This window comes from Scleropages formosus, chromosome 7 (assembly GCF_900964775.1).
Source record: "Scleropages formosus chromosome 7, fSclFor1.1, whole genome shotgun sequence".
Taxonomy (NCBI): domain Eukaryota; kingdom Metazoa; phylum Chordata; class Actinopteri; order Osteoglossiformes; family Osteoglossidae; genus Scleropages; species Scleropages formosus.
The window spans coordinates 24,645,620-24,664,991 of record NC_041812.1 but is presented as its reverse complement, the minus strand read 5'-3'; the positions used below and the strand labels follow the sequence as shown (position 1 = coordinate 24,664,991).

General features: G+C 44.3%; 2 protein-coding genes across 3 annotated transcripts in view; one reads left to right on the top strand and one right to left on the bottom strand.

Annotated features, from left to right (window-relative positions):
- Positions 1 to 9,376, top strand: part of LOC108926341 (pleckstrin homology domain-containing family G member 4B-like) — a 43,797-nt gene extending 34,421 nt beyond the window's left edge. For both annotated transcript variants that reach the window (XM_018739002.2, XM_018739003.2), the window contains exons 13-23: positions 1,860 to 2,782; positions 3,796 to 4,045; positions 4,902 to 4,991; positions 5,415 to 5,639; positions 5,750 to 5,920; positions 6,166 to 6,346; positions 6,518 to 6,634; positions 6,786 to 7,016; positions 7,290 to 7,486; positions 7,804 to 7,862; positions 7,990 to 9,376. In XM_018739002.2, the coding sequence (XP_018594518.1) occupies positions 1,860 to 2,782; positions 3,796 to 4,045; positions 4,902 to 4,991; positions 5,415 to 5,639; positions 5,750 to 5,920; positions 6,166 to 6,346; positions 6,518 to 6,634; positions 6,786 to 7,016; positions 7,290 to 7,486; positions 7,804 to 7,842 (2,424 nt within the window). In that variant the 3' untranslated portion in view covers positions 7,843 to 7,862; positions 7,990 to 9,376. The remainder of the gene's footprint in view (positions 1 to 1,859; positions 2,783 to 3,795; positions 4,046 to 4,901; positions 4,992 to 5,414; positions 5,640 to 5,749; positions 5,921 to 6,165; positions 6,347 to 6,517; positions 6,635 to 6,785; positions 7,017 to 7,289; positions 7,487 to 7,803; positions 7,863 to 7,989) is intronic.
- A 1,734-nt stretch (positions 9,377 to 11,110) lies between these two features.
- On the bottom strand, positions 11,111 to 13,057 carry LOC108926290 (tubulin polymerization-promoting protein family member 3-like). Its single transcript, XM_018738891.1, has 3 exons — positions 12,870 to 13,057; positions 12,591 to 12,744; positions 11,111 to 11,929 (listed from the first exon to the last, which is right to left on the bottom strand). Exons 1-3 carry the CDS (start codon positions 13,055 to 13,057, stop codon positions 11,738 to 11,740), a joined length of 534 nt encoding a protein of 177 aa, XP_018594407.1. The 3' UTR covers positions 11,111 to 11,737.
- Between the last annotated feature and the right edge of the window lie 6,315 nt (positions 13,058 to 19,372).

Genomic DNA, 19,372 nt, shown 5'->3' with positions numbered 1-19,372 from the left:
AGGACCTTTATGTAAAAGCACAATCTTGAACTGGCCGTACGGGTGCATTTCCAGGGCACTGTTCGCTGTGGCTCTTTCTTCTCTTGTTTTCCCTGTTGCTCATAACTTAGTGGTAGTAGTTAATGTGAGTTTGTGAGATTGTCTTTGATTTTTTGCACAGCTGAGGAAACCACAAGTCACAAAACAAATTTCTGTGAAAACACGCTGCATAAAAACAAAAAGTGTTGTTATTAGCACATTCTTCCCTGGTCGGAGGAACTGTTTCCTCCTCAAGGCCCCAAATCCTAGTTGTAGGATTTATCTGTGATGAATGAGCATGTTTTCCTTTATACAGACAATATTTTCCTTACCCTGCTTCCTTGTGTTTAGATTGATGGGTTGTCTTCTTAAGGTTAATGCCGCACAGATGTACACTGCAGTATTGTCATTCTTCATATATTTTTACTCTAATTTTCTAGTCCTTGTTATGTCTCGAGGGGTGCACGGTGGTGCAGTGGGTTGGACCAAGTCCTACTTTCCAGTGGGTCTGGGGTTCGAGTCCTGCTTGGGGTGCCTTGCGATGTACTGGCGTCCCATCCTGGGTGTGTCCCTTCCCCCTCCGGCCTTACGCCCTGTGTTGCCGGGTAGGCTCCGGTTCCCCGCGACCCTGTATGGGACAAGCGGTTCTGAAAATGTGTGTGTGTGTGTGTGTTTGCTCTTTATACGGTGTTGACTGTCTTTTACAGTAAAAATTTTTGATAGTTAGTTTTATATTCCTTTGTTTTGTAGTTCAGTCCAAAGAGAAAAAGGTAGTACTTTGTAAGAGTGTACAAGGAGCTTGACAGTGTGGATTTTATCTTGTGGAAGAAAACTGGAGAGGAACTGCAGAATGGAGTTTTTTCAGGGAGGAATTTTCCACTCAACAATAGCTGGAATGTCAGGGATGTCAATGCTGGTGGCTCAAACTTGATGTCCCACCACATGCAGCAGCATGTGTTTAATGTCAGTAAAAGGGCGCCTCAGAAATTTCATGCCCATCAACTTCTACTAAAATGTTCCTTCTGGGTGCAATACATTGCCCTCCAGCTTGGTTTCAGGGTTTCTGACTTTAATGTAAATGAAAACAGTTGAAAGCCAAAGTTTGTGTTTTGCTGGTATTGCCAAGGAAATGTGTTCCAGTTTTGCACTGGCAAGCAAGATGGAAAACATTAAGTCACAAGTAGAGTTGTAAGAATTGTTTAAAAATTACAATCTGAAGAAAGATGCATGCTGGGATATACAAGGAGCATCACCATGTTTGATGCAATTGTTGCATCTTTGGTTGGTGAGATTTGAGAAGGATTGCACCGGTTGTTTTGGAAAAAAAAAAACAGCTGTTATGAAATAAAATCTGTGGCCTACTATAAAAAACATCATCACACATTGTTTAAAATACACACTATGCATGTACATAGTCCTCCTTAGTGACATGGCTGAGGCTTACATTCAAAAGATTTGTTAGCAAATGCACCTCTCTCAGTCTAAAGGCCTCTCATAAATTGAGCATTAGCTGACATGAAACGAGACTTACTCTACAAAGACTTTCTCATTCTTTCAGTCACACATGATGTACAGCTCTTTGAGATAAGCACTCCTTCTCCCAGGAGTCCTATCTGTCTGCCCTCAGCCACTAGACTGGCAAAGAAGACCGCTCTCTGTTTGTCTGAAGATGTCTGTATAAAGACCCCCTTGTCTGTTCTCTAACATCCATAAAACAGCCCCATTGTACCATCAGATCACTAGCTTGGCCATCAGCTGGTTTGCTGCACATTTTCATTTCCATGTGCTTGCAGGCATGCTGACCGCTTCCTTCCTCATCCTCTTTTGTCCCCTCATCACAGGCCTACAAGTGGTCATTGGAGGGGATGCGCCACCTGGCTGGCATTAGCACAGAGGACTGCAGTCTGCCAGAGAAGTGCCACATGGCCGTAAAGTGCCTGGAGGGCTACCGTCTGCAGCACCCAGAGATCGAGGAGAGTATGTTCCAGAAGATGAAAGAACTTGCACTAGAGCTGAGGAATGATGCAGGCCTGAAGCAGTGGACATTTGCCTGGTCCAAATGTCAGGAGACCAAGCAAATGTTCAAGAAGAAGCTGGAGATGGCACTGCAAACCTGTCACTCCCAACCTCTTGAGGGCAATGGAGAGGCAGGCAACGGGGAGGCTCTGCCCAGGGTGTGCTCTGGTGTTTCAGTCCACAGGCAGCCTGAGGCATGGGCCAGCAGCCCATCCTGTAGAAGAGTGGTTCATGGGCCCAGGGCAAGAGAGAGACAAGCCACAACCTCCTCCAGAGCAGCCAGCAGTCCTGCCAGGAGCAGTCTCATTACTCAGGACTGTCAGCTCCATAGAAGTATTTCCACAAACTTGATGTGTATGGCACCATTTAGTCACAGTACACAGTCAACTGTAGTGTCCTCCACAGAGGAGTTCCCATGCAGAGCTCTCCATGAACCCCAGGCCAAGTCTTCCTGTGACTCTAACAGTCCCCGGAAGCCTGCACTGAGGCTAAGCCATCGGGTACTGAGGAAAACGCGGAGCTTTGATGTGTCCACCACTGCAAATGTGCCATGGAATGGGACCTATCAGCGAACACTGAGTGAGACAGCCAGGCATGGCAACACCGGAGTCTTCATCAAAGGCCTGGAAGTCAGTAGTACAGAGGTGGCAGACCGCTCCTTCAGCTTGCGTCTCCCTGCTCGTGCCTGGATTAATACAAACAACCTCAGATTTAACATTCATGCCCAGGAGGTCAAAGCTAAGCGCAGGTATGTCACAAGAATAAATACCAAGTTCAACTGAAAGGCTCAGCATTGCCTAAAATTCCTGCTCGGTCTCTTCTAAAATTTGATACTGTTTGTTCTGCTGAAAATCCAGCTCTGTCTGTATCTTGGTTAAGCCAAATTCATACGAATACCACTAGCAGCCTTCTGCCAAAATGTACAAAAGTTTTCCATTTTCTTTAACAATGTAGATATTTACTGTTCAAAAGGAGCCAACCATGTGATTTGCACTAGAGTCTAGAATTGGCTGATAAATTATAGTGGTGAAAAAATAGCCTTGTTGACCTTCCTATATGCTAATTGCTCTACCAGAGCTGGAATAGCTCTCAATGGTTTTACCACCTGTGATCTGTGGTGAAGAATCTTCTTTCACTGATTGGAAAACCATCTGTCAATGAAAGATGTGATATATGTAATACTTAGCTCCGTGTTTGCTGTTAGAGCAGAATCCAGTCAGTCAGATATGAGAAATCGTTCTGGTTCAGGCTTGGATGTGGAATTGCAAGGAACATTAAACTTAGTGAGCCAATAAGCAGGGTTTCCTCTTCCTGTCATCTGGATCCGAAGTACACGGAGGCAAGGACTAGCTTCCTCATAGACCTGGACAAACGAGTGTCATGTTTTGTTACTGTTACAAAAAATGAACTTTCTGTTTCATGTCCAGACATGTTTTTTTTCTTAAATGCACATTTGCCATCAATCATAACAAGTCTATGTAATCTTTGTCATAGTCATTAATAGTCTTAGAAGTACAGCTATGTCTGCAGAAGAAGCAGTAGAAATAACAGTAGTTATAGACTCTTAGAAACAGAGGATTAGGCTTCCTTTGAAAATTCAAGTCCCTGAAATGTTTGAAGCAAGCAGTGAAAAATCTAACTCTGAAAGCAGTGAGGAGGAAACCCTTCTTCCTTAAGAGGCACATCCCTCTTCTTAAACCAGGCTCTTTGCAATGGACCTTTTCGATCTGTCTTTAGCTTTGCCTTGTTTGTCTTGCACAGCAAGCTGCATCACATCGTGGACGAGATGATAACGACAGAACGTGAGTATGTGAGGTCACTGCGCTACATCATCGATCAATACTTCCCCGAAATGGAGAGGCCAGACCTGCCGCAGGACCTCCGAGGCAAGCGCAGCGTTATCTTTGGCAACTTGGAGAAGCTGATAGACTTCCACAGCCAGTTCTTCCTGAAGGAGCTGGAGAGCTGCTGCAACCACCCACTGCGCGTTAGCCACTGCTTCCTGAGACACGTAAGGATGTGGCTCCATGTGTCTGTGCCCTCAGTGGGCTGGATTTTCCCTTCTAGAGTCATTTCCAAAGTTCAACATTCCTGCTCCTCCAGTTTAATATCAATCAGAACTGGTTTCGGGAACTGTGTGTGTGATCTGCATTGCAGTTTGGTGATAATCTGTCAAATACTGTTGTTTCTGTAGGAAGACATCTATTCAAATCAAAGTCAACTAAATATAATATAAAACTAATATTGGTCTGTTCTAATTCATCATTGCCTCATACGTCAACTTTGTGGTAATCTTTTTGGAACCATCCAAAGTTAACAGGAAGTGCAGTTTCCACTGCAGGATTGTACAGACTGGAGAAAAACTTTTCATAGACGCCATTCTGATTGTGAAATACATCACAACATTTCCTCACATGCATTATATAGAACGAAATGTCCTTTTTGGAGTACACACACACACACACACATTTTCAGAACCGCTTGTCCCATACGGGGTCGCGGGGAACCGGAGCCTACCCGGTAACACAGGGCGTAAGGCCGGAGGGAGAGGGGACACACCCAGGACGGGACGCCAGTCCGTCGCAAGGCACCCCAAGCGGGACTCGAACCCCAGACCCACTGGAGAGCAGGACTGTGGTCCAACCCACTGTGCCACCGCACCCCCCCACTCCTTTTTGGAGTAATCAATGTCATATGTTGACATACTAATGACACCAAAGCAGTCATATTATCATATTGCACACTCTGAACAATGACAAATTTTTCCATACAATTTGTTTCTATTTACACTGCACTAGAGAAAACTCCTCTTGTAAATAAAGGGGCAGAATTTTTACTATATTTCTTTCTTTACTGATCAATTTCAGCAAGACCAATTTGGGATGTATGCCCTCTACAGCAAAAACAAGCCCAAGTCTGATGCTCTTCTGGCCACTCATGGAAATGCCTTCTTCCGGGTGAGTGACATTTTGCATAGCCAGTAAGTGCAATTATTTATGATGTAGAATGAGAGCGATGCAAAATGTAGCATTTTATACAGTTCAAAAGTCTGTGTTGAAGGAGGCATCTGATTAGACGCTTATTTTAATTCTTTTATTAAAAAACATCCTCTACTTTTTCTTTCACATAATCCACTGATTATTTTTTGTAAGGAATAGCTTTGAAAAAATTGTGTGAATGATTTCTTTGACTCTTTGTTTTACTGTACTTCCCATAATATTCTTTCATGTGCCACCCAGAGCAGTGCATGTGAATAATTGTGAGGTTAATGTTCACTCTGTAACACAGTAGATTCAAGCAGATGAAGGCAAAATGTTCCTCATTTAACTTTACATCATGCTGGCGTTTCCCCAAACACTCGTGAACTACTCTCTGTCCAGAACAAGCAGCTAGAGTTGGAGGACAAGATGGACCTAGCCTCCTACTTGCTAAAGCCCATCCAGCGCATGAGCAAATATGCCCTACTGCTCAAGGACCTCATCAAGGAAGTGAGCGAGACACAGGAGCAGGAGCTGAGCCACCTGAGGGCTGCTGCCGAGATGGTCAAGTTCCAACTGCGTCACGGCAATGACCTATTAGCTATGGATGCAATCTGCGACTGTGATGTGAGTCACCTAAAGAGTCGCTGTAGTTCACCTGGGTTCAGAGGAACCAAAGTCTGCACTTGTTACAAGGTGGAAATGAATATGCAGTGCGGCGTCACCTTGTGTTCCAGGTCAACCTGAAGGAACAAGGGCAGCTGGTGCGGCAGGATGAGTTCACCATCTTCTATGGCAGAAAAAGATGCCAGAGACATGTCTTCTTGTTCGAGGACTTGGTTCTATTCAGCAAGCCCAAAAAAATTGAAAGAGGGCTGGACATCTATATTTACAAGCACTCCTTCAAGGTACAACTATCCCAAAATTGCATGAGGAAACACAAACTCAGCAGATATGTAATCTATACTGGTACATGTTCACCCCGCACAGGTCCCCAGAGATCTGTAAAAATGAGCCTCTGGAAATAAGGCTTTGCATAACTACTGCTGTAGCATAGAAACCAGCATTTTCAGATGTTGTAGCACTTTAGTATGTTATGCTTTCTTTACACTCTGCCATTTAATGCCATGACATGTTTGGTGCTCCACCTCAGACTGCTGATATTGGGATGACCGAGACCTCGGGTGACAACAGCCTTCGTTTTGAGATCTGGTTCCGAAGAAGAACTTCAAAAAGTCAGACGTTTATCCTGCAGGCTGGAACGGCTGGGATCAAAGAGGCCTGGACCTCGGACATTGCCAAGATCCTCTGGCAGCAGGCCACCCGAAGCAAAGGTGATGCACAGTTAGGCATACAATTTATATGCTTATTATTTTAAGATTTTGGTAAACATAGGCTCTGTTCAGTTATTTCATATTTTGCGCTACTATTTAAATATTCAGACCTTTTCTTTTGGAAAAGCACTGAACCGCTGGAACATAGCTTTTTTTTCTATCCACCTACAGAAATCCGCATCCAGGAGATGGTATCCATGGGAGTGGGTGACAAACCATTTTTGGATATAAAACCCAGTGATGCTGCTATTAATGACAGAGCCATAGACTACTTCATGAAGGGAAGAGGTAAATCCAGTATGTGTATTCAGCTTACTTAAAGCTACTTGAAAGCACCCTATAAGGAATCATATGTAAACACATTTTTATTCCTTTGTCTTTAGGCTAATTGAAGTTAATGATATTGTAAACGTCTTACAATTGACTTTCATGCCTCCAGAATCCAGGACTCGCGCATCGATAGCAGTGTCCCTGTTCGACCATTCCAGCCCCTTCAACAGAGCGCAGGTGACCGTGCCAGTGGGTAGAGTCTCGTCCTCCTCTCTTCTTGGTTCCCTCAACCTTCACATGTACAGCAATCGGGCACCAGCGCCTGGGGAACGAGCATTTGCTGGCCCCTGCATCGAGGAGGACGAGCAGGAGCACGAGACCAGCAGCCAGCCCTCCATGAGTACGTGCAGCATTACCCACCTCCGTCTCTCTCTAAACATTGGAAAGCGGCCAGTGGTATATTGTTAGGAACCAGTAACAATTGCGCCTTACGGGGTTTACATTACAAGCAGAGATCTGTTACTTACATCTTCAGACCAATATGCCAATTCACAGTGCCTAATATCAGCTGATATACCTAAGCATCTTCGAAAAGTTGACCATAGTGGTCAACAAAGCTATGGTGGGCAACGTGTGACAAAGCAGTGAGTCGCGTGATTTGCTTTGCCCACAGCCACAGAAAGCTCAGAGTCGTCCTCCCACTGCATGTCCGGCAGCGGCTCCAGCGGCTCGGACAGCGGCTGTGCGTTTGGCAACCTCCCTGAGGGCTCGTCTGAGGGTTCCAGCTCCCCCTGGGACCCCACCTGTGATCGACGTGTGTCCACACCCACTGGGGACAAGGGTGACTTCAGGGGCAAGAGTGTTTCAGCGGTGAGCAACACACTGAACTGCAAAGTACAGTCAGCTGTGACAGCCCTTAATGCTGTCAAAAGCATCATTTTTTGAGTCACCCGTAGGTTTCCAGATATTACTGTTTGTTGGCAAAGCATGGTAATGGCAACTTCTACTTTTCTGTGCTGCTTATACATGATATATCAGTATATTTGACAAAAATTATGGAAAATGTTGGAATTAAATTATGGAAGTGAAACGTGCCTCCTGTTAGACAGGAATAGCATGGTTCTTGGCACAAAATGTGCAGGGATTTGACATTCTCACAGTGTTGTGTTGCACTTTTCCTTTCCCAGGGAGCGCACCAAACTGTTTGTCCATCCACCACTGTGTGATCGCTGCGAACCGGTCTTGAGTAAGCATGAAGTCTGACACTCTTCCGCCACTGCGCCAAAGCCCAAGCCCGCTAACAGAGCTTTCACCCACCAACTGCCCATCTCCACTGAGAAACAGAGGTGTAATGTAGCCCTTCTCTCTTCCAGGTTTGCGAACCCTCCGAAGCCCTGCTGCCACATGAGGACGTGTCCAGTACCGATTTCTCTTCATTGCACCAGCACACGTCATCACAGCTGAATGAGAAAATGCCAAGCACAGTTTAAACCCACTTACAAACTTTTTCATAAGCTATAGCTACATAATAAAGATTTGTATGATTTTTGTGATGGATCGGTGAAGCACATGTAATAGTTTACAGTATGGTTACAAACATCTGTTGTTGTCCATTGTTGACTGTTCGCTGTAGCCCGAGCACTGCAGAAACTATAGCTATAAGGTGTTCACGGTCAAACTGAAGATTACAAACACACATCTCCAAGGTTCAAAAGCTACTTTCTCTTTTCCAAGGAAACATGTTTATATATCAGTGTCACTTTAAGTATTTACCCATTGTCAGGTTTTGTGGCCGCTCCTCGTCAGATATCTACTTGTTCTTAAGATGTGATCCTTTCTGGCGCCATGTTGCTGGAATACCCCGCATTCCTACTGGTTCTACTTAGCGATGGCTTTGGGCAACAGGGCTGCTGATGCAGTGCAGACCCTGTGTCTGGTCCCACCCTGGGAGGGGATGCAATTCACGCTACTATGCACCCAAGGCTCTTTCCAGAGGTGTGCGTGACTCACTTTGCACCCTGGGATGGGAGCTCTTTTTAGAAAAGCTAACTGTGGCGTCCACAGTGAATGCTGAAAGGGCTGCGTTCGAAAGCGCAACGAAATGTACGTTGTCCGTACGTGCTGTGACAGTGCCGTTTTGTTAAGTTACTACATTTTTTTCCACGATTGTATATATTTCGAATGTCCAGCAAACCAGGGAATCACTAAAGTGCCGCTCTTAGCACGTAGGGGCGCCTGTACACGTCTCGTAGTATTTAATAAAGACATCCTTTGTACCAACAATGCGATAACCGACGCAGATTTTGTGTGTAAGTCGCCGTAACAGATCCTTCACTACATTTCGCTTAACATGCAGTTGCAGATGTCTTTGTTCGGCTGCGTTCTGTGAGCCGCACATTTCAGTAAGTAGAATAATGGATACGACACCATAAAAACAGTGCATTTACACGTGCATACTCAGGTAAACACTTCTCAGGGCACAACTGAACAGTGCAGCTAATCCATCCTATTTGTCTAAACTGAAAACATGTGCCAGGGAAAGAAAATATCAATCAAGTGCAAGTTGCTGTGCGTTGAAGAAACAATTTGGAAAATACAGCCTGAAGCTGCCATCCTGTGGTTGAGTACGAAAACGGTATGCTGTTCACACACGGCACATACAGAGTACTGTGTGCTGGTCCTCAACTTGCAAACACGTTAGGACTGGAAGTCTGCTTGTAACTCAGTTTATTCATAATCCAACCACTACTTCACAACCAATAAAAGCTTAATAACAGAAATGTCCCATTCTGTAAAAATGACAAGTAAAGCTACAATGAATGAAATATTCACTACAAGACTTATTACATTTTCATCAACCACTTGTCCTGCACGGGGTCGCTGTGTTCCAGAGCCTATCCTGTAATCGTAGGCTTAACATGAGGCTGTGCACATTTTTTCAAAAACAGACAAGTGAGGAAAACATACCACAAAGCATGTGTCAAAAAATAGAGAATACGTCTTCTCTCTGCATACTGTAACATAGGGCAAAGTCACAGATAGGGTGAGGTGTGAGCTTATGTGCAGATTAGGGTTATTTACAGTGACTGGTGTCCTGCTCTTCAAACAAAATAAAACTTTTTCACAGCACAGGACAATGTGTGCTGGGACAGAAACAATGGGGTGAACACACAAACACAGGTGACCATAGAGGTCAGAAGGTGAGTTGTAACACCTCTATTCTGGGGTAAATGAGATCCCGCAACACCGTTTTTAAAGTCGCCCTAGACTGGAATGATAGAAACCTGTTGTGCTGCAAGCTACTCAGTTTCTGAGGGGAGGACGGCTGGTGGTCACTCCTGCTCCCTGGGATCTTGAGATCTACATTTATAGTCACCAGTCACCTGAAACAGTCACCAGTTCACCTGAAACAGATGTCTTTGGGGTATGGGAGGAAACCAGAGCATTCAGAGGAAACCCACACAAACACGGGGAGAACATGCGAACACAAAGCACAGCAGTGCTATGTGCTGTGTCTCTGTACCACCCTTGACATGTTGACACAGACACAGACTAAAGCATATGTTAGAACTCGTGTTTTTTGTCTTCGTAATAAACCACGTGTGCTATTTTGTTTCATCGGGCAGAACTTTTCAGTGAGGATACTTTCAATGTCCAGTTATTTAGTTTCAGGTTTCCTTCAAGGGTCTCATCAGCTACTGAAAACATATGGTCTGTCAGTATGGTTCGCTCTTAAGAAACAACTCCAGAAAAGACGAGATTGCATTTCACAGACATGCTGCACACTGCTCCGCGGAGCTGACGCTGTAGGTTATGATGGTAAAAGGAAGTTTTTTCACATTTTCTTGCCAGTAGGAAGCCTGCAGTGGTGGGAAGTGCCGAATGGGTTTCTGGTATGCTTCCATTGACATACGAAGCCAATTATTATTGTTGTTAAACAACTCTAACTTGCCTCCGCTGCCATTCCTGACCGTCAATCACACATTATATGACCGCTCCGCACCACAAGCACAGGCTAAAAGGAGGACCATAACAGCACATTGTGCTCCTCGGTGGTGCAGTTCTTGAACACAAGAGTGCACACCACAACCGTTGGGCAGCTCTGACAGAGGACATTTATATGAAAACTTCCAAGGAGATGTCAACATCCAAATGAGACATGTCCTGAACTCACATGTGCAGTGTTTTTTGTGTACGTAGTGGTTGCCGTGGCAACCATGGCAAGTCACCCACTTGCTAGTCCTAGCTGTAAGGTGGAACGCCCCTGCTGTGTGCAGTCTAACAGAAGTGAACGGATGGGAATGGACTGTAATGGGTTGGAATTTGTGGGAAGGGGTGACTCCTTGCTCAAGGCACAGTTATTATATGCTCCTGATCTGCTGTTAGCTATGGACTGTGGGGAAGATTTTGCAAGATCAGACCTTTACATTTGGGCCATCCTTTAAAGGTTTTGCAGATTCTTGTCATTCTTTAAAATAGAAATAAGAACTTTCTGTAGATGGTGACACCACAGGATAAAATGGTACCTGACCTCAGTGACACTGTAATCCTTCTTCTGTATTGTCCTGAAAAAGTAACTTCAACTAACCGTTCGATTTCTCCATTTCTCATATGCTCGTGCTCATTCTGCTCCATAGCAACAATTAAAATTTTTAAGCATAAATCTCTGCACAGCACCACTCTGTCCAACTTTAATGGGTTCTTTCACAGAAGCTTCTTTATTGAGAAGCATACTTAAAAAGACATGAAAACGCACAAAATGCTACAAAATAAAGGGAATATGAAATACGTCTTGAAATACACAAAGTGTATTAGGTACACAAAGAACACATGTAAAAATAAAAACATTACTTAGACAGCTGTTAGTCATTCAGCAAAGCCGTATACTTAAAATCATTAGAATATTTTTGAAAACAGGCAAGGTATTAAAATTTTTTTTTGCAGTGAGCAGCATCCTATCACTGTCTGCAAATTGAAGTTTTCTGCTGTTCCACAGTTCAGCTGATTGAGCCAAAGCCAAAATAAAGACTGCAGGTCGTCTGATGTACGTCACACGCAGACAAAACCATGTCAGTGTGTGTTTATGGTTAGGTGCTGCTGCAGGCCAGATGGTGCTTGTGCCTACTTGGCTTTTGTCTTCTCCTCATAGGTCCCAGCGTGCTTGTAGCCCTCCACGTAGCCCGTGTTCTCCTGCAGATCCTCGCGGCCAATTTTCCCCCGGCCCCGCCCACTCTCATCAAAGCGCTCCTTATGGGACCCTGTATACTTAGATGTGTCTGTCAGTCTGTCCACCACACTGGTCTTGACTGCTTTCTAGTATAGAAAATACACACACACTATTCAGTTTGTGACACTGTTTCATATTCTGCAGTTGCTAATTGATTGACTGAATGTCCAGAGTCTGATATCTTAAGACAGTTTACAGGTGAGATGATAAACAGAAAAAAAAGATCCATCCATACAGTTTCAACAACTGTTTGTCCTGAGCAAGGTTGGGGCGATCCGGAGCCTATCCCAGAAGCACTGGGCGCAAGGCTTAGGGGGGCATTCACCCTGGACGGGACACCAGTCCATCGCAGGAGAGCCACTCACATACAATGGCACATATTGGGCAATTTAGAGTCACCAAACCACCTAAACGTTTGGTCTGTGGGAGGAAACTGGAGCACCTGGAGGAAACCCACACAGAAATGGGGAGAACATGCAAACTCCACAAAAACTGAGTGGGAACCAAAGCCACGTTTTCCTGCACCACTCAGGCAGTGGGAGGCAGACCCATGCCGGCAAGGTTTCATGGTAAAATCACTAATGAAATGGAACTGTAAAAATAGTACTATATGGAAAAGTGTGAATAAAAAAAAAACCTTTAACCATTTGTAGCTCTCTTTTTGTACAGCATCTTTACATATGTGCCAACAATATGACGCTCTTTTGAAAGAAAGAGGGACTCAAGCTCTGTGCTGCATGAACTCACCGTTATGCCCATGTTGGCTGGTTCTTTTCCCTCCACCAGCTTGTAGATGGATTGCACTGCATCCTCCTCGCTCTCTCCTTCGAACCGTTTCGGGGCCAATTCCTCCAGGGCTTTCTGAAACTCCTCGTACGTGATGACCCGAGATGTTTTGGCTCTGACCACAAAATACGCAAAAAAATGATAAAAGCACGTAAGTGTGAACACTCATTGTAAACAAACAACAGTCGTTCCAAACAAAACCCAAGAGGCTCTGGTGGCTCTGGCATCGAGACAGCTCACTTCGCTTTAGAAAAGACAATGTCCACATCAGTGCCAGTGACATTCTTTCCATCCACAATCTTGCAGTCCTTGCACAGCTTGGCCCAGTTTTTCCCGTTCATCTCCTTCCCAGTGGCACTGGTGTCTCCATGGATGGCAAACTTCCTGAAGGCCTCCAGGAGCGGCTCCACATCTGCATTTTCTGCCATTGTGACTCTGTCAAGGATAACAAAAGTGTGTACCATACTATATATGCAATATAGTGTGTGTATGCATCTGTGTGTGTACCCGGATGTTGGCTCTTCAGCTTATAGATATAATCGGCATCAGAAGCCTGTTTGTAATTCATTTTCTTCGTATCGCTTCACTTTAAGTTAGTAGCCACTTTAAGAACTCGGGCACAATCAATTTATTTACAGATAAGGGTTTGTGAAAATTTCCGATGTAATTTAATAATTCCGTAAAACTTTTTAGTTTTTGAGCTGCACTAAAGTCGAAATTAGTTTACACACCAGAGCAACCCTAACACACACAATGGGCAACTTGAACATATTGATGAAAATTAATGAAAATGTGTCAACTCCTGCTGAGCCCTTATTGCTGATGAGCAGCTGTTTACATTTTTTGTTTTTTATGGCAACAGCACACCTCTTATTCCGAGTGCTGTTAGAAATGGTGACACTTGCAAACACCGGATGTGTAAACCTTGCAGAAAGCAGCTGAGTTAAGGTGGCCCCACACTCCTTTTCTGTTGTTCTGACATCTGTTGGCTTGGTGGGCTCAACATAATTCTGTTTGTTCCACTAAATATGTGTTAAAAACTAGAAATGTAAAGAAAACCAAAAATAAATCTCTATCCTTGAAAATACACAACTCGCCCATTAGTAGTCTAGGGAGCAAGAGTATTAGAAATATACAAAATGCATGTTCATTGGAAAGCATATTTCAGTGCAAAATAGCATTATTAAAAACAGTCAAATATAAATAATGCAACTATCTTATTTTTTACTGTGTTCTCCATACTAATAAATGTTTACATTAAAATGTACACAGACACATTAACTTCAGTACAATGAGTGTGAGCTCACTGAGTGCCAGTATAGAATGAGTTTTTTGCATAACTACCACAGACCAAACAAAATTGATCCATTATTCCATTAACAAAGCAGCAGGATGAAGGAGGAATCAGTGAACATAATCTCAACTTCATTTTCACACCGCACATTCATTTTCAAAAATTCCCAACACATCGTAGTAATGAATCACCGTGTAGGCTTATAATAAAGCACATGTATCCTGAAGCTGAGTGCTGTGAGCAGAGAGTATGGAGAAAACTGCACGCCTGAAACTGCGAGCGAACCCAAAGCTGTGCCACACATGCAGCTCTCCAAAGGAGTCTGAGCAACGGTCAGTCTCACCTCTGCAGAGTTTCGCTCACCCGTGGTCCTGTGCACGCTGCGCTACCCTCCCTTGCCTGCGTCCCGCTCGCTGCCCACCTGTGCTTTAAAACCATGGCCTTGTTATCTTCTGTTTACACCCGTATCCATGGAGACATCCTGTCCAACATCAAGGGCAGTGCGGTAAAAAGGAAAGAGACACTGAACTGCCTAGAGCCGTTTATCATACCTGTGGTCGCCGCTGGATGAGAGGACAGACTGGGCTCCTGCAAAAGAGGAGGACACAGGGCTGGTGGACGAATGAATGTGAAACCACACCTGGGCCATAGCCAGGGTGGGGTCAGCACAGTAGGAACTCCACCACCAACAACCCACTGGGATACGTGGATCACAAAAAGCCTCTGTACAGACCACAGGCCCACCATACAAAGAAACTGCAATGACAGGAAACTCAGAGAACCAACACCTGTACTGTACTATTTGAGATGCAGAGCAAATATATACAAACCCAGAGGTAAAGATGCAACACACTGCGGGTGGGCAATTGAATATTACATGCACATACATAATAAAATACTGCAGAGACTCAACCACCAATTAATACAATTAGCACATACTTATTAAACATACTGAAAACACATATACACTAAGCAGCTAAGAATGATGGAATAGTTCCCCTAACCTTAGCACTACATCATGATCAGGAAAAACAAATAAGCCAGGATTCATAACCTTCATGATTTGTATCTCTTTCATGAAAAACATACAACTGTCTTGCCAGCATAGTGTACACTTGTTCAGTTAAAAATTGCTGACCCATGTTACATTTGTCTTTAAACTGTAGCCATGCAGGTGTAACTACAGTTTCATTTCTTAAATCTTGTTTTTACTTATGAGAGTCATAAATTCCTGTAAAGCTGAAATACATCATACCTGTTTGGAAACTGGTATTAGAAATTACCAAGAGTGTTGGTAGAACAGCTGGATCATAGGTGAGCTGCCCCCTGTCTAGAAGAAACAACCTTTGAGCTGATTGGGTGGGATCTTTCATATGGCACACCCAACCAAGTGGGTGGGGCCTTGTGTATGGCACACCCAACCTAGTGGGCGGGGCCTTGTGTGGGTCACACCCAACTTAGTGGGTGGGGCTTTGTGTAGGACATGCCCAACCCAGTGGGGGGGCCTTGTGTAGGTCACACCCAACTATGCAGATATGGCCTTGTGAAAGGCACAGCTAAGCCAGTGGGCAGGGCCTTTTGGGTGTCCACTTCAGTGTCTTATGGCTGGGGTGTGGGGTAGCAGCCAGGTGTTAAGACAGTGCTGGGCAATGCAGACAAACCCCTACCTCCCCACAGCTCCCCAGTGCCATCCTGCAATGGTCAGATTTTCCTAGCTTTCTCTCACTCCCCCCCATCTCTATTTTTAAACATACTGACATGAGCCATAAAAACAAGGGTACGCTAAATTTGACCGGATGTAATACAGATTTATATTTTCAGTCGTGCCTGGTTCTTATTCATTTCACGACTGCAACAGGAATCTTTCCCAAAAGCTATAACCTCCTGCTGTCTTGCTTAGGTCTTTCATTTCCAATAACTTTAATTTTGGAAGGGTTCAAAAAAAACTAGATGTGATTTTATGAGCACACTGACATGAGAGTTAAGTCAGTTTCCCTTAACTACTGGGAAAGGTTTTGGTATTAAACTTGCTACTTAATGAAGGCTTTAATTAGTAGAGTGCCTAAAAACGACATGCAAATGGAAAATCTTTTCAGTGACTGAAGTTCCTTTTCCACCACGTCTCGCCTCTTGTTTGAAATCCTTGCATTCTGCTGCCTTCTCGTTAACTCTTCCGTTGTTCGGTCATTTGCGATGTTAAAATACACACACACACACACACACACACACACATTTTCAGAACCGCTTGTCCCTTACGGGGTCACGGTGAACCGGAGCCTACCCGGCAACACAGGGTGTAAGGCCGGAGGGGGAAGGGGACACACCCAGGACGGGACGCCAGTCCGCCGCAAGGCACCCCAAGCGGGACTTGAACCCCAGACCCACCGGAGAGCAGGACTGCGGTCCAACCCACTGCGCCACCGCACCCCCATGTTAAAATATTTCTTTGGATTTTAAGAAAATACTCAGATCTAACTGAAAACAGTCACTGGGGCACCAGGAGGTGTGAGATGAGGGTCCCAGCAGCCCCTGCTGTAGTACCCTGTAGTACCCTTGATCAAGATATTTACTCAGAATTGTTCCTAGAAGGGCAGATGGTGTGGTGGTGCAGTGGGTTTGGCCAGTGCCTGCTCTGTGGTGGGTCTGGGGTACAAGTCCTGCTTGGCTTGCCTTGTGGTAGACTGGTGCCCCATCCTGGGTGTGCCCCTTCTTCCTCCAGCTTTGTACCTGGTGATGCTGGCTTGCTGTGACCCTGCTTGGGACAAGTGGTTTCAGACAAGGTGTGTGTGTTTCTATAAGAACATCATGCTGTATAAATGGGTACCTATTTGTAAGTAATTTGCTGTGGTGCAGATCTAACATTGAAGGGTGCCTTGGACAGCAATATCAGCTAAATAAGGTGTTATAATACTTGACAAGTAAAGCATTGTATTGCTACAGTCCTCACCAGATGCTCCCTCCACAGGTACCTGGCTGATTCAAGTGGCCAAGTCAGTACTATTATAGAAATGCATTACAGTCCTAGTGAATCCTGCAGCATCTGGTCACCCTTTTGGAACTTCTTAGCTGGCACTGTCTGACCACCCTGTTACTATCCCTTCCCTGTTCTGCTCTGATGTTGATTAAATAAAAATAATTATAAGAGTAAACCTGTCCTCTTGGCTGTTGGCCAAAATACCCCTTGGATGAAGTGTATCCCAACCCAAGTCTTTACAATACAAGATAAGGAACAGAAGGATGCCATGGAGAAGCGAGCAGGCGTGCGGTTGTTTACCGGCTGGGTCAACAAATGAACGCGATGAGAAGCCTAACTAACCCTAAGGTCCCAGAGACTGGGAAAGGGTCACTTACTTTATTGTGGGCTTTACCAGTAAATGTTACGTAGGTGTCCTGGAGACTCCACTGGATGCAGAAAACTGTTAGCAGAACCCCAGGAACAAGAGCAACTGAACTCCACTGTTCATTCAAAGTGTGTTTCTCTGCCTTTGAGGAGAGGCTGACCATAATCATACCAGAAAGACACACGTTATTCATTCCTTCATCTGGTGGTGGTCCAGAGCCCATCCCAGAGGCACGATAAAGTGTGCACCCTGTGCAAGACTCCAGTACATTGAGCTGTGCAGCACTCCTGAGTGGCCACTATAGTCGAACCTTGCAACAGATAGTACATCTGGAATGCTTAGTATCTTTACAGGAGATGCTCAGGATAACTATTACTTCAGCAGATAAAATATTTTGTCCATGTTAATTTTTGCAGCTTTTAAAGATGTGAGTCTGCTAGATGGATCAAAGTTGGGCAAGTGAACAAAGTTGTTGATCCCTCGTTAGGACGTTGTACTCAGGGAAGCGAGACAGAGATGGGCTGGTGGTGGGATCCAGGGATCAGTTGACATAGCTGGAAAGATCTCTGAACGCTTTAGGCCTTCAGGGTCTCTGCCTGTCATTTCCAGCATCCTCTCCGGAGGTTGTTGTTCATCATCGGCCATTATTAGCTGACGTGCTTCAGATGGAGAGATGGCAGGACATGGCACTGAGAGGAAACAGATGTCCACCTCTGTGCCTTGAAGGAGAACAAAGTTTTAGCATAAGGGCTATGGAGCACCGCTGCCATAAGGAAAGAAGGATGAAAGCACATCTGAGCATCCTCAATATCATCAAGGTGATACGCCATAAACACATCTTTCCTGGGAGCAGAGACAGCATCAAAGGAAGTCTTTATGATTTCAGACTGTTTCTCAGCTGTTGCCATGAAAACAAACACTACTGACCAGCTGTTAAAGGCAGTTAAAGGGAGACACATTATGTTTCTAGGGGAACAAGATAGTAAATATAAATTGCAACAGTCTAGCCAAGGCACATCCTTTTAAATTCTGAAAGCAAGCCATAAATAAGTATAAGAAAAAGTATAAAAAACTATGTAAAAAACATATGGGACATGTGACTGATGCAGATTGAAACCGTTCCAATGTGGGCCCCGAACAGTACCGAGAATGTATTCGAAATTACATACTTTTCTTTCATGTACTGAGGAAAATGGCACATCTGTCTGGTGATGGTTTGTATTCAGGCAAGTGGTTCCCTCTTGTCCCAGATCAGTGGGATTTCCTGCACCTCTTAATCATACACATTAAAGATCTGGGAAAATTGCCCTTTTATTGGGGCCCTTGCAGAATTTATTTTGTCAAAGAACAAAAGTGCAGTTGGTGCAGCGGGTGGCATAATGGTTAGAGACGAGTGCATTCAGGACCGAACGGCAGCTGCTGCTGTAGTGCCATTGAGCAACGTATTTACCCTGAAGTGATTTGGTAAACGTTATCCAGCTATACAAATGGGTAACTCAGTGCAAGTCATTTAACACTTTGGAGAAGCTTTGGGGAAAAGTGCTATATAAACGAATAAAAGTAAAAGCCAGAAAGAACATTAGATTATTTCTGTTTGCTAGCAGAAAAAAAAGAAGAAAACATCCATCCAGCACCCACAAAATACTATTAGAACATTTTATTTCTGTACCCTCTGGTATTCACAAAAATTAGACATAGCAAGAAGGCTGCAGGTTAACAACCCACAGGTCATTGCTTCGAGTCCAAGGAGAAACGCTGCTGTGGATGGAGTGCCATACCTGACCTGGTCTGCTTTAGTAAAAACACACCACTGTATAAATAAAAAAAATGACGAGATGTTGGAAAGAACCAACATTATTAATAATGATACATTACAACCTGAATATGTGCGTATATTAACTCATTGAGTATGAAAGTATAAACGGGACAGTTGGTGGCATAGTGGTTAGAGTTGCTGTCTTTGGATCCAATGGTTACAGGGCCAAACCCCATCTCCAGCTGTAGTACCCTTTGAGCAAGGTACTTAGCTTAAATTTCTCCAGTAAAACTAGTGAGCTGGGAGGTGCTTTGGGAAAAAGTGTAAACTAAATGTGAAATATTTTATTGTT

Bases quoted from the DNA above. Each gene is read 5' to 3' on its own strand.
- LOC108926290 (XM_018738891.1), bottom strand. From the start codon at position 13,057: ATGGCAGAAAATGCAGATGTGGAGCCGCTCCTGGAGGCCTTCAGGAAG. The intron at 12,745-12,869 runs GTGAGCTGTCTC...TTTTGTGGTCAG, and splicing joins ATTGTCTTTTCTAAAGCGAA to AGCCAAAACATCTCGGGTCA. The intron at 11,930-12,590 runs GTGAGTTCATGC...TTTCTATACTAG, and splicing joins CAGCCAACATGGGCATAACG to AAAGCAGTCAAGACCAGTGT.